At 40.6% G+C, this 15,284-nt stretch overlaps 1 protein-coding gene across 2 annotated transcripts; it reads right to left on the minus strand.

The window, feature by feature from the left end:
* Positions 1–552: 552 nt before the first annotated feature.
* errfi1b (ERBB receptor feedback inhibitor 1b) lies at positions 553–8,202 on the minus strand. 2 transcript variants are annotated; one of them, XM_084916854.1, is made up of 4 exons: positions 8,008–8,202; positions 4,172–4,330; positions 3,655–3,740; positions 553–2,857 (listed from the first exon to the last, which is right to left on the minus strand). In XM_084916854.1, exons 2-4 carry the CDS (start codon positions 4,216–4,218, stop codon positions 1,881–1,883), a joined length of 1,110 nt encoding a protein of 369 aa, XP_084772980.1. In that variant the 5' UTR covers positions 4,219–4,330; positions 8,008–8,202; the 3' UTR covers positions 553–1,880. The 2 variants fall into 2 exon arrangements, with proteins under 2 accessions (XP_084772980.1, XP_084772981.1); XM_084916855.1 differs by lacking the exon at positions 8,008–8,202 and adding an exon at positions 4,432–7,983.
* Between the last annotated feature and the right edge of the window lie 7,082 nt (positions 8,203–15,284).

The raw sequence follows: 15,284 nt of genomic DNA on the forward strand, positions 1-15,284 counted from the left end.
TTTGTTGTTGTTGTTCTTCTTCTCCTTCTGTCAGCTGCTCCTTTTAGGGTTCTTCACAGCTGATCATCTGCCCCCATCCACCTATATTCTGTCACACCAACTCTGTGCTTTTGATTATTATTATTTTTATTATTAGTATTATTAGTAGTGTTATTATTATTAGTTCAATATTCCAGGTGCTTGTGACATGATCCACTCTAAATAACAACATGTGCTTTTTTTATTATGTAGTTCCTGAAAGTTCAATTAGACATGGGATGGCAGCCTGGTTTCACCCTAATGCCATAAAAATATATATGTTCATAGGTTTCTCAGTTCCTCCATAACAGATCCAGGACTCATGGGAGAGATATATTCCCCACCTGGCTTGGGATGAACTCTGTATGAACTGCAAGAGGTGACCAGGGTGAGGGAAGTCTGGGCTACCCCTGCGACCTGAACCCAGATTATAGATGGATGAGACAATAAAGTTTATCTTATCTTGAAAAAAGGAGGTCAAACTTAGAGAAAGCTCTCTATATCATAGCTTGAGTGTGGAGAATGAGGCAATCCTAGAATGAATAAGTTATTTATTTCTATAAATAGATTAAAGACAATTTTTACAATTGACACAGAATTATGAACTTACAAACAGCCTTTGAATGGGCCAAATCCGATACAGAACCTTCATGAGAACTTCATAGAGGTTGGTGTAACAAAGGTAAATGTGGGCCTGCACCTCAGCAGTGTAAACGTAACATGACTTCCATGCCCACACAGTAAAAAAAAAAGTATACACAACATCAGATTTACATCATTAAAAATTTTCATGAGGATCAGCTAATGACAATTTTTCAGCTCTATTTACAAAGGCAACAAGTAAAAACTTCTGACTCGCTCTTCATATGTTTAAAGACCTGTGAACATAAGTGTGACTGCAGGTTTTCAACAAAGTTTCTAATGAAAATGAATTAGAATCCAGCTTTAAATACACACTGATTAAAATGAACAAATTGACACTTTAAATGCAGATGCTGAATTTTCTGTAGTTAATGTAGTTTGATGTAAATTTCTAAACTCTGGGAGTAATAAGGCTATCTTATGTCAATCAGCTTTGTGATACTGAAATCATAAGCTAATTCAAAAGTGCAAACACCCAATATTAGCTGCATCGAGTGTGTGTGTGTGGGGGGGTGATCTAACATGTTCATTTGCAAATTTACTATAAAATTTGTCAAGAATCTTTAGACTTGCACTTGGCTAACTCTTTATAATCTGGTATTTTTTTAATGGAGCACTTTATTAAGTTTACCTGAAAAGATGCTAAAATATTCAAATAGTACTTTAATTATTTGGAAAAACATCAAATCTATCAACACATTATATTTTTCAAGCAGCATTGTGAAAAAAAATAACAGACGTGGAACAGTTTGGCACAAGCCCAGCTTGTACATTTATAAAGACATGCTCTCTTGTAAGGTATATGTTGCATAGCTAAGGCTGTTTTTAGTGGTATGAGCATACGACTGTCAGACTTTAAAAATTTATAAGTGATCATACTTTTTTTTTAGTAAGAAAACGGCAGTATCTTAGTTATGAGAAACTGACAAATGGTGACAGAAAATAAATATCTGTTCTCTATTTGTGAAAATACTATGTTATTGTGTATTGTCGTTGTGGTTGAAGTAGAAGAGACGTCTCTAAAATACTGATTGGTAAAATGTTCAGTCAAAAAAACCTCGTGGATATTACACCAAACACATGTCAGTCAATGAAAATATCAATACGTTACACATGTGAGCAGATATTATCGCACACTGTGCAGTTGTGTATCACAGAGTGATTAATAACGTCAGTCACCGTTTTGTACTCGTCTAGTTTCAGACATGGTGAGATGATTTCTACCTTTTCTGCCAGAAGCTGTTGTTCCCCGTCTTAGCAGGTTCACTCAGGAGTCTTTCTCTTCTCTCTGTGTTTGGCGGTCGGCCCGGCGGCAGCAGGATGTAGTGCGTCCCGCTGGCCTTTCTGCCATCCTTCAAAATCGGAACAATGCAGGGAGAAAACTGGGTTGCAGGTGGCTCACCTGTCATCTGTCTCAGCAACGCCTTGCTGACATATTTGGGGTTAGCAGCAAAACTCTGAGTGGCAGGCATCACTCCATTGATATAAATTGGAAGACTTTTAGGGCTTGGGGTGCGTGGCGGACAGGGTGGGACTAAAGGCACCCTAGGAGGGATTTTGGGAGGTTTGTCTTCATCGGTACCAGTCTTTGATTTTGGTGGGATGGGGATACGAGGAGGGATTTGTGGCCTGTCAGTGGACCATGATGAGGTGCTGGCGTGTGGTTGGGTGGACGGACCCGAGCCAGAAAATTGGATTCTAGGTAATAGGTTCTGGTCTGGCCGTTTGGCTCCAAAGGTATCCTCAGCTTCCGACACCACAGGCTGGTTTTCATCTCTCTGGTGATCAAGGCACCAAATGTCGGCCGCAAACCTGCCTCCTCCAAATGTTGGCCGGTCCTCTCTGCTTGGCCAAGAGAAAGCCATGGATCCAACGCCAGCATCTTGGTAGGCATAATTTACTTGGCCAAAGTCTTTACTGCTGTTCCTGCAGATAGGCTTAGGGCAGCTTTTGGGCAAAAGGGGCCGTCGGTCACTGGTAAAGAACTCAACCTCACTATCAGCTGCTTCATCTGACATAAGCTCCTCAGGGTCTGGCAGAGGTGGCAAGGGTTTGGCCTCCCTCTGATCAACCCCGAACACTGCCTGTCTCTGGGAAGAAGGAACCACCTGGTCTCCCTCAATGGGCAGCAGCATGTTGTCTGATGCTAGGTGGTAGGAATCAGAAAAAAATGGAGGCTGGGAGAGAGAGGGGTTGGCTGCAGAGAGAAAAAAGGGCAAAAAAAGGAAATGTGTTAAAACAGCTGGCACAAAATGCTACGTTTGCTTTTATACTGAGAAAGCAAATTGTTATGTAAGGCTTTGCTATCGCTGTTGTCTCCTCCAGTGCAGAAACAACGCTCAGAGGAAGAAACATGGAAAACAACTTGCTGCCCAACCGCCTTATAAAAACGTACTTACTGAAGATACTGTACAGGAAACGGGAGTAAAAACATCCTGAAAACACCAGCTTAACCTATCGCCTTCTTCGTCAAACATCAGCCACAACACCCTGATTAACACGGGAATCGTCATTATCTGCAGGGCAGGCCACAATCTTAACTGAGCTTCCCATAACCTTCTCTGTGGAAACATCCGACGTGCCCCAGACTGCAGGAACAGCTGGTGACTGGGGAGCGATAGCTTCCCCTCCTCCTACACCCCGATCTCTTTCCTCTGGTACACAGCTTAGTACTGTGATGGCAAACTCACTTGCATCCTGTCTAAATACTGTTCTACTAGACAAATGAAGTTTAAAGGTTTTTTTTTCTCTAATAAAAAAAGTGCATAACTTCACCTAATTTAACAAACATAACTCTTCACATCCTTTCAAAATTTCAAAACAATGAAAAAAAAAATTGCCAGAATTTCTACAATTTACAGTAATAGCAGATACATACTGATAGTGTTCCTGATACATACGAATTCAAAGCAGAGGAGCTATGATAAAGTTCATGCATCCATGCTAAATCAGTTTCCTTCATACATGTAACACTAATATCTGAAAAAGACTCACAGTTAAACTCGTTGGCCATTTGCTGTTGCTGTTGAAGCTCCTTCAGGGTTTGCTCTGTGTAAGCACTCAGGCCAAAGCTCTGCACTCTGCAAAGCAGGACAGGTTGAGAAATCCATACAGAGCTGTGCACGATGGTAAATCATTCCAAATCAGTCATTATAAGACGAGCCTAACAAATGCATTAACAGGACATATGTTCAGTTGTCCTTTTTCAATTTGCATTATGAAACAGTAACAAGTTACTGGATTTCTTTTCTGAGCCAGACTCTGTGTCTATGATTGCCAGACACTGTTTCATATTATCTTGCTATATACATATATTATAATCATGCATGACTACATGTAGTTGCTCATGCTAACATTTATCCCTTCTCTTATATTTCTCTTTTTTTCCTGTTCAGATTTACATGCTCAACATTTTGCAAAGCTGCCACAGATTCACAGATAATAATAATAATAACAGATTATTTACATTTTTTTTAAATTAGTATTAGGACTTGTGTAGTGTTAATTGTACCTGTTCAGGTCATGCTGTCTCCACAAATTATTCTGACTCCTGGCCATGATGTAGAAGAGATCGTGTTCTTATAAGAAGCTCTGTTTGATATCGATCTAAAGCTCCAACACAAGTCAGCTCCGTCAAACCCATCACAGCCTCATTCTAGCCAGTGGTAAGCTGTTGAAGAAACACTGACATTAGAGTGCAAGGGGATTCATCTGGCTATCTTTTACATTCACATCTGGCTTTTGCATTACATCACATCATTCAGGTCACACCTTTGCTGGTGTAAAATGCCCATAAGCAGGGTACAGCTGGATCTCATCACCGTCCATCACACTCAGCTGCACGTTCTTATCTTACCAGGCAAGGCAAAAGGCAGCAAACAATACAAGATAACTGCACATACACAAGCATACAGCATATATTACAGACAGATGGACTACTTCATGAAAATTGTACATAAAGCTAAGTATTTTACATTGAATAAGTAACATATAACAAAGTTCAGAGGATGTAACATTTCATGACATTCTTTATGTTTAGTATGTAGATTTGCAGGATTGTGAAAAACATTCATATCATTCACATTTCAGTGTAGTAAAAGTATCATTACACAACTATATCCAATAGCTTTTTCCTATTCTCAAAAAGGTTATGAAAGCAGTGCAAAAGAAACGTTTACATTTTGAACATATGCCACTTTTCACTAGACGCAGTAAACAAACGACTTGCGATACCCCGCATGTTTTAGGTGAGCCTTGAGGAAACAAGAGTAACAACAAAAGCCAAGAAAATTGCTTCAGCCTGCTCTCTCAGCCACCATATGTATCCAGTTTAAAGCTATTTGTCTGATGAGCAGGGTATTACACAACCTCTGGGTCAGATGTGGGAGGGCGACAGTACTCCTGCACCCTCCTTCGTCTCTGTGCAACGCTCCAGTATCTGCCCTCACAAAAGGGGCTTATTGTCCAGAATTCCTGTGATGCTGAATGACAAACTCCACCACTGAGACGGCCCCAAAGCACCGCGATTATAGATGCACTTGAAGGAAAATTTAGTTTAAGTCTGACAGGGTCACAAGCCCTAACCTTGTTAGCCTACTGGCTGAGAACAAAAGTGCACTTAAAAAGTGGCACACTGCGAATGACTAGGAAATGCCTTACTGTTAAAATATTTTAAGGGGTTAAGGTGAGAGAGAATTTTGTGCAGACAGGCAAAGCAATGAAATAAGTACAAAGACTGTACGTGACATCCATGCTGATGATTAAGATTCTCAACTAGCACATATCTATAAAGATGATGACTGTTTCTCCTGATATGATGCACAGCAACTGATATCATTCCAGGGCGATGGACAATTGTATCAGGGCAAAGGTGAAGGTCATCCTGTTTTTTTTTTTTATATGATAGATGATGATGTCAACCTTGCTGTTGCGGTTTTGGCTTACGGTCAGATGTGCAGCTCAGGTTAAGCAGACCATCAGACAACTGAAGGAGTTTAAAACTGAGTGGTGCCCCTGTGTCTTCCCAGCAGTGACGCAGCAAAGCACCCAGCTGCATTGACTCAATGACATACCTCTAAATCTTTGTTCTCCCCATATATTGTACTTTACATATTTGTGCTTCTTCTTGCATTGAAAGCAACATTTAGAATTAAAATACAATAAGGCGGACACATACTGTGCTTATGCAATGAAATAAAAAGACCCATTTCACATTAAAATGAAAGCACCACACTGCCTGAAGGGCAACCCAAGGTCTCCATTCTACTATCACTGCAATCTTTCGCTTCAAAGACCTGCTTTGTTTCCTGTCCATGATAACTCCAATGCCGAAGTGGGAAGCAAACAATGCAGAGCATGCAAAGGAAACCCAACTACAAACAAAACAGTGACTCAAGCGTGGATTTGAATATTAATGCTATCCTTAAAACAACCAACTGTGGCGTCATTTCTACCCGTGAGCCTCGGAGATGGAAGACACAGACTAATTATGAATTCTACCGGCAATTACTCAGTGTCCATGAATGGAGCCACTCTTGGGCATGAATGGGCCTTTGTACCACTTTGGTGCACAGCGAAGCAAGCCTGAAAATACAAGTAAACTCTCCCATGAGGTTAGGACTAGAGATACGCCATGGAGACAAGCTGCCACGGCCAAGGTATGAGTCTGTGCCACAAAAAGTCCCCTGCGGGGGGGACTGCGTGTGTTGGCACAGTTGGAAGGACAAGCCACAGGCTGAAGAAAACAGTTTGTTTAGTACATGCAGGGTCCTTGGTGTGTTGTCCTTGGCAGTCCCCACCTCAACTTTTTTTCAGGCAATAGACCATTCAGTGACCGGGCCTTCTTTACACACGAGTTGATTATCCCGATGGCGTGAAGTTTGCACCTTACACACACATACATACACACTAATTAAGTCTGCTAAGCTGTGGGACTAACTACAACACTGCGCGCCACAAAACTAAACAATAAAGCATTTGATTCAATGAGAGAAACCGTTTTAACAACAAGATCCGCAGCCCAAATACAAGTTTATTCACCAAACTAATCTAGGTTCAATGTGTGACTGCGGCTTTCAAATTTTTTTTACATTGCACTAACAAACCAGACCTTTAGGTTTATCTGCATGTACTGATTTTTAATGGGTCACCAGGCGAAGGCCATGCTGTAAATGTGACAGTTTAGTGCAGTTCATTAGATCCTGACATTTCCACCGTTTAACTTCATTCACCTGTGGATTAAAAGAGGCATATGAAAAGATGTTTGTGATGATATTTAACTGAAAAAAATGCAGTTTTAGTACTTGCTTTTTACTTACAAAAAATATAAAAAATAATTAAATAAACGTGTTAAAAATCTTTTGTTGTTACATATCTAATATTGTTACATAATATTAGATATGTAACTACCTATCTAATATTGTTACATATCTAATATGTAACAAGAGGGTAGGTATACTTTATAGTCTACTTGCATGTCCGAAATGTTTTGTTTCTAATAAACTAAAGTCTAGATAGTGTGCAGAAAATGAAGCTTTTCACATTTTTATAGTTTGAAAAAAGCACAACTCCACCTGGTCATGGGCCACATCGGCATGTAGTACATTTTCACATCATATGTAAATATTAAACTATATATTTATAGTTTATTTTATTATTATAATTCATTTTCATAACCCTTATTGTCACTTTCTGTTATTGGCCTTTATCGCTCTATATTCTTAATAACACAGCCCACGTTATGTTTAACTCTGGGTCACGCGCTTTTTACTGCAAATTATTTTACATTATATTACTGAAGTCACTTTTTTACACTTTTTGAATGATCGTTGTAAACCAATTTTGACTCCCTCATTTTATTTTATTTTTGTGCTTTAAATTATACGAAAACGTCAGTCAGACATAGGATTACTGGTTTACTCTTTATCGCCTACTAGTGGGTGAAAATGGAAGTGCCGAGCAGTCCAAGACCTATCCCGCCTCGACGTGACTTCCCTCGGCGGACGCCAGTGAAATCCCTCAGTGAGTCAGAAGTACAGTGCGTTCCATTAGATAAATAACTTCCTCTAGCTGGTCTACTCACACAAATGTCCAGCTTACAAAATGCTGTCCACACATATCTGAACTATACAGGCTCTACTCAGAGAACAGACTAGAGTGATTTCTGACCGGCTCTTTTTCTTGTTTTCGTGACGTCCCAGTGTGGAAAACACTCGTATACACTTAGTAACAGAGTAACATTCACATCACATACAACACAGCATCTGACCGTCCCGTGGTAAAGGCAAAGGCAACAAAAAAGAGCCAATATTCATCAAACAACTTTTATGAGAACGTGATGAGCCTCACCATGCAAATGCTGCTTATCCGTCACGTACAGCTGGTTTCGTTCGATCGCCCTCAGTCCCAAGCGAGAAATGACACTCGTGAGGCTAAAATCCAGTCTGTCAGTCAACCCTGACCCATGTGCATCGACCCTCCTCTGTCAACAACACTGGGAGGTGAAACTCATTTTGTCAGAGTGACGCGGGTTTCCACATCTCCTTATAAAAGAACTCAACACCCAGAACACGTTACTGTAACTCCACCCATGGCTGCCTTAAAGGGGAAAAAATGCCTGTAATTCTTTTTACATCACTCTACTAGGAAATGCACTGAATACTTTACTAAGTTTACTTTACTATTTGATTTTTTAAATTTTAATTAAATGTATTTTTTGAGTATGTAGTTAGAACCCAATTCTGTCTAACATAGTTTTGACTCTATTAAATGGAACTGATAATCTGTAATTACTTTTCATATTACATTTTTACATACACATGATAATGTTATAAAATATGATTATTTGTTCTCAATTAAACTATACAAATCATCTCCCTTTGACCAGGAATAACACTGAAATTGTACTTGCGCATTATGATATCAGCAGTAATTCACGTTTCTCTTACGTTTCATCTCTATACTCCTCTGTACGCTTTTACTCACCTTCCTGAACTCTTCCGTCAACTGCAGTGTGAATCTAACAAGATGTTGTTAACCTGTCTGTGCAACTTTCAGGTTTCAGGACACCATTCATAAAATCTATTTCCTTACAGTCAGTGGAACTAAGACTCTGTAGAACTTAAGGATCTATGCTTAAATCTATTGAGCATTTCCCCTCCCATTTTATTACGTTGTTTACCCTACACTAAGTATGCCTCAGCAGGTCAAAAAGCAAAAATGTCCTTTATTTTATTTGTTCCCTGTAATGCGTGTACAGGAAATTGCATTTCAAGCAATTGTGGCCTGACTTGTGTGGGAGTCAGAAAGTGTGTGGGTGGATATTGGCGTGTGTACAACATAAGACTGATAAAGAGTTACAAGCACTAGATTGGCAGACCAGACATGAAGGATGAGGACTTGTTTTGAAGCCTGCATGTCACAAAAGAGTTGACTGTGTGTGTGTGTTTGTCCTGTGTTTGTCCTCACCCACGCTGAGAGAGGCAGAAGGACAATATGAGAGGCCATTTACCAGAAAATAACAGGGAAGTGAGTGCAGGCTATTCTTGTTTTCACCACAGGGTCCAGACCACACTGAGCTTACAGTCTTCCCCCAGACTGCCATCTGATCTTTTTACTGCAGTAACAGCACAAATAAATCCTTAGGCAAAATGACCCATCAAATATTGTACACTGTATAACCAAGTCGTAAAATTGTAAGCCAAGTGACCCTGTAACCTTTCTTTCTTCCCTTGGTGCACATTATTCAGTAGTTCCTCTGCTTGTACTACTCCAATAAAGCCCACATACAGTCATATGCGGATTAAGGAGTGCCTTATACCTATATACTGACTGTAAATCACAAACCCATAAAATAAATACGCCACATGTAACGTGCTTACATTGCTGCAATCATCAACCATCCCTCTCCCACTAACGTTAACTTGTTTGCTTAAAGGAATACTCATAGTTTCAACAAATAAGCTGTTATGTATCAACTTTACATTGTGCAATGTGGAATTTCAAAGTGACACTGAGAAGTACAGTCACACCACTGTCATTCTGCTATAAACCAAGTTCAAGTTTTTTGTTACAGTTAAGACTGTAAGACTAACAATACCAAACTGTATAGAAATTAAATATACCACCTGCTGTCCCTTCAAAATCAAAATCTTAGTCTAATCATTTTTTATTAAATTGCATAAAGATGGCCATGCAAAATTCAAAGTTTTTGCCACTTTTACCAGCAGCTCTGCTCTTGCTTTGCAGTACTCTGTGGGCGCTTGTGGTGACCCAGGATGCTCAGGGCTGTGGGGGTTTTTGCCAGGGTGGGCCAGTCTCCCACAGGGGAGGTCAAGTCATTTCCTGCTCTGAGAGACCTCCGTCCCTCACAGATGTCAGTGCAGTCAGAAGCCCACCTTCCACATCTGCAGCACTCCACCTCCCAACATCCTTATCAAAAAAGATAAAGAAGACTGCTTATTTTTAATGTTGCAAATGTACATATATGTCAGACTTCGAGAGCTGGCCTGACTCAAATGCGGACTGGCAAAAAATGAGCAGGAATACCAGGTGGACTATGATACACATATGTGTGTGTGTGTATGTATAAAAATCAATTGTTCTGTGGAAAAGAACAGGATTAATGCAAGAATGAGTAAAAAGTACAAGATCATAATAAAACTCATCAAGACTTATGGTTATATTAAACTGATCTATCAGTTCCCCATCTGTCTGAGAATAGAAAACTAAAACGATGAGTGTGTGTGCAGCACAGCGCTTAACAGTGTCTCAAGTTGGAAAAGGAAATGAAGTAGGTAGGTGTTAACATATGCTTTCTATGGTAAATACATTCGTGTAGGTTGATGTGCTGACACGGTGACACAGGGAATTCTCTTATAGAGGAACCAGCTGTGTACAAACATGTAATAGCAATTAGAGCGCCGCTACAGGGCTGCTGTTTTCAAAGTCGCGGTTGACGTGTCTTGTGTTTAGGTTTCACATTCCTTGTTCCAGCGAATCTGTGTTAGAGGTTGTGATAACTACAGGCGCATATGGCGGCCATATTTATGACTGAAAGAGTGTCGTCATTTAACTCTGGATTCGAGTTGCTGTAATTGAGAAAAACCAGAAAGATATTCTTATGAAATTCTCATATCTAGTGCATTGCACCCCTCTCTTGCCACCTACTACTTCCTTCAGCCTGATTTGTAACATTTATGTTGCTTTACTTCAAAGTAGACGGACAGTGATTAAGACCTGAATGTTGTGCTGCTGTCTGCAACGCTGTGTGTGATTTGAAACACACACCCCACACCTAGTCCTTGTTTCATTTAATGGCTTTACGGGTAGATCTGACAAGTTGGGAGCTGGGCTCCTCAAATGTCTGTGTGGGCTCACCACCACAGCCTTTGACCACATCTTAGCTCAGTTATCAAAGGAACAACAGTCATCAGGAGGAAGAGGAGGACAGATGGAAGAATCATGCCTCTGCTACCTTTTAATAATGGACAAATCTGGATGTGCACAAACACTTCTGTGTAATCTAATCTGATGCTAAAGTGCTTTTTTAAAAAAGAATAATAGCAACTGATATTTTCTGTGAATAAAATCCAGCTACAATGGAGCTTAATGGAGAGAGAAATGACACACAAACACACATAAATGAACACAGATTTCTTTAAAACACAGAACAAACAAACAATGAAGCAGCGTAGCTTTTCCCAGAGTACTAGCAGAGAAAAACAAAGCACAGTAAGCAGGCAAACTGATGGAGGAAGTACACCAAGGGATCAAGGGTTAAAGTGATTTAAACGCGGCAACATCAGATGTCATGGTGACAGTTTCAATGAATGGCAGAGATCTGAGCATGAAAGGAGAGCAATTCTTTTCCTAGGATACTGAACTGGACGCCTGGCCAGCTTTTCTACCCATTACATCAGGCCTTAGTGTGGGCAGAGGCTCTGCAAACCCAGCAGGAGGACTTCCGCAGCCCTGTGAAGTCCATCTCCAGTTTATTAAGAGCTTCAGTTGAAATGAGAAAAGGGAACAGAAGGCCGGAGGAGGCTCTGTGTAGAATCCAGATAAAAAGAATACAGAGAGTGCCTTGGACTGATCTTTGACCGTTATTTAACTCATCCGTGGCAGCTTTTCTTGATAAATCACACTTTTGCCGGAGTGGAAAAAAACATTTGCAGGCATCAATGCAAATTAGCTAACAAGGACATTTTGGGTAAAGAGAGGCGACACGAAGGCGCTGTCAATATTTGAATGTTTGCACAGTTTTCACAACTTGTTCTGAGGTCGAAGTCTTTTTGCACAACTGCGTCATCCCGGGTCATCTTAAGGAGGACGGTGGAAACTAGTCAAATTTGGTCAAATTGTTGTTCTGATTATTTAGTGAGTGTGCGTGTGTGTGTGTGTTTGTCCACGTCATGGCTCTATTGAGTAGCAAGGCTGAGAAATGATATATGTATACAACCCACAGTTTTCCCCAGAAAGACATGGTGTGCTCTCTTATAGTCTGTTTCTTTCCCAAAAATTAACTTGGAGTCCCGAGGCAGTTTTCCTTTTTTTTCCCCCTCCTCCTCACTGTGTCTCTCCTCCCACTCCAGACCTCCTCCTTTTCTTCTCTCACCTTACTTACGCGCACTCCATCATTTCCTGTTGAGTCACAGAGTCAGGCTGCACCATGTTTTACATTTTATTAGTCCCCCCCTTTTTTAAACTTTCCTCCTCCACTTCCTTGTTCACAAGATGGCTATCATTTCAAACTGAGGGGAACGAAACACAACGTCGGCCCACAACAGCCTTCCAAGCAGCATTTTGGAAAAGTCAAAGCAGATGTACAAGTCTCTTCCTGGCAACTTGACTGATTCATACAGTAAATGACTTGGAGGATCAAAGGATTATTAGCTCTACAGATAATTCACCACCTCACTTGCCACAACATGTCATCAGTATACAGCATTAATGCCAAAAAAAAGTTTCCAGCAGCAATGAAAAACAAAAGATGTAGCCTTAAGAAATGACCCTAAAGCATCAAACTGTCTGTTAATATTGATCACTGAGATGAATTACTTCCTTGGAAATTAAGTCCATATTGCGCCTTGGTATTTGAGTACTTACCCTGGTCATTTGGGAGGAAGTGATGCTGTAGTGAGGTCAGCACTAGTGTTTAACATATTCAGTGCATGCCTGTGTGTTAGGCAGGGTTGAAGGCAGGGCTCTGAGAAATGAAAGGGCTCTGTGGTGGACCGGTTGAGTCATTCAGAAATACAGCTGCTGACTCAGTTTGCAAACTCGTCTCCAGAAGCACATCGCCAGCCTATGTGGCATTATGTGTGTTTGTGTGCGTCCACCCTGTTCCTTTGAGGGACTAATATCTTGACTACGACATGAAGACAACTCCTCCCAGGTGATCATTGTCACTGTGAAAAAGAGAAGAGGAAAAGGTTATAGTACTAATAAAGGCTTCATTCTTAAAAAACTACAATTGTACTCCTTTATTCACAAACTGCTCAAAGAAAGCAGATTGCATCAAATGGAAAATGAGGCTTTGCTCGAAGGAGTGCCCATCACAGCGCTGCTGTAATCCCCTTCCTGGCACGAGGTCAAAGTTTTTCTGTGATTCAAGCATGTCATCATCTCTTGAGTTTACTCTACACACCCTTCTTACCACACTAGTCTTACAACTGCCATCGACACAACGTGATCCACTGGAAGTATGGACTGTGGGACATGCTCCAGGATTAGTCATCTTGGATGTGTTGCAAGACCCAGAGCTGGGATGCTGTTGTTGACATTATTATGTTGAGAGGAGAATTAAGGACACCTTGCTCCTTAATGGAATGCAATTTCCTGATAACAACTGGAGAGCTATTTTATCTATCTATCTATCTATCTATCTATCTATCTATCTATCTATCTATCTATCTATCTATCTATCTATCTATCTATCTATCTATCGTCTTTTACCCAGCTCGCCCCTGCGGGCGGTTTATCCTTCAAGCTCGGGCCCTCTACCAGAGGCCTGGGAGCTTGAGGGTCCTGCGCAGTATCTTAGCTGTTCCCAGGACTGCGCTCTTCTGGATAGAGATCTCCGATGTTGTTCCCGGGATCTGCTGGAGCCACTCGCCTAGCTTGGGAGTCACTGCACCTAGTGCTCCGATTACCACTGGGACCACCGTTACCTTCACCCTCCACATCCTCTCGAGCTCTTCTCTGAGCCCTTGGTATTTCTCCAGCTTCTCGTGTTCCTTCTTTCTGATGTTGCTGTCATTCGGAACCGCTACATCGATCACTATGGCCGTCTTCTTCTGTTTGTCTACCACCACTATGTCCGGTTGGTTAGCCATCACCATTTTGTCCGTCTGTATCTGGAAGTCCCACAGGATCTTAGCTCGGTCATTCTCCACCACCTTGGGGGCGTCTCCCATTTTGACCTCGGAACGTCCAGGCCTTACTCGGCACAGATGTTTATATATATATATATATATATATATATATATATATATATATATATATATATATATTATTACATCAGTAAAGTTTTTTTTAATGAACTCATTGTCTTAGTCACCATGTTGTCCTTTTCTTTACTGTTGTGTTGATTTTGTATATAAGGGTCCAAATTACAACAGATAAAGCTGGATATACTTTAAGGTGTCCCTATCAGCTAGCCTGTTAGGTATTGTGGAGTCTGGGCAAAAATGTAGGATGCAGAAATGGGCAAGCACTGAGGGAACAAATTGTCATGGTCCTGAGTCTCTGGGCTCAGTGGTTTTGTTTTGATTATTATATATTATCTTTGGTTTTGGTTCTGTACTTCCTCTGCTCCAGTTCTGTATTGTCTCTGTGTAATGTTTAGTTTTTCTGGAGCTAGCTTCATGCTTTCTGGCTGTTTCCTCCTCGTAATGTTCATTAGGTTCAGCTGTGTCTCCCTCCTGTGTGTAGTTCCCTCGTTACCTTGTGTCTGTACAGATATGTGTGTCATATTGTGCAGGCACAAAATGCAGTTGCAAGAAAAATGTAGCTTACCTCTGACCTAGAAGTGAATCTACGTGTTGTCTGTGTCTGTAAGCGTGTTTGCATTGACCTCTACTGCACTCTAAGTCACCTTTCACAATATGTCATCTGGACAGTCCCGCCAGATGAAGCTTATGACCCTCAGAAGACTGAATGCTAACTCTTCACGAGCACATTTGCAATGTGTGTATAAAATGATCATCACTACTTATGTAATAAAAGTTTTCACAAAATGCCGCTACTAAAGCTTAGTAAAAAATGATGATGATATAACACAATAGGACATCTCAGTCACTAAGAGGAACATTTCCTATATTCATACAATTTATTGTTTTTAAACAATTGTGTACATTTTTGTATAGATGTACCTTTCTTAACTTCATCTGTACAGGTGTTCCACACACTAATGGCTGTGGCTGTAATGCATGATATTTAACATGAATCCTTAGTACTGGCTTACTGAACACAAGGACTTCTCTCAGGTCATGAGTATTTGGTCTTATTTGGAACAAGTTCTGAATGTTGTGGGGCAAATATTTATTTGAATTGAATTATTGAATTATGAATTGTTTAAAGACTTTTAAAGTCATACAAGAACTCCATGTGCGTGGCCCGGGTGA

The sequence above is a fragment of the Perissodus microlepis genome, chromosome 20 (assembly GCF_051167445.1).
Source record: "Perissodus microlepis isolate ML-2025 ecotype Zambia chromosome 20, ASM5116744v1, whole genome shotgun sequence".
NCBI classification, from domain to species: domain Eukaryota; kingdom Metazoa; phylum Chordata; class Actinopteri; order Cichliformes; family Cichlidae; genus Perissodus; species Perissodus microlepis.

Excerpts from the sequence above, each read along its gene's own strand:
- errfi1b (XM_084916854.1), bottom strand. The coding sequence starts at position 4,218 with ATGGCCAGGAGTCAGAATAATTTGTGGAGACAGCATGACCTGAACAG. Across the intron at positions 3,741-4,171 it reads AGACAGCATGACCTGAACAG|AGTGCAGAGCTTTGGCCTGA; the intron begins GTACAATTAACA and ends CCTGCTTTGCAG. Across the intron at positions 2,858-3,654 it reads AATGGCCAACGAGTTTAACT|CCAACCCCTCTCTCTCCCAG; the intron begins GTGAGTCTTTTT and ends TTCTCTCTGCAG.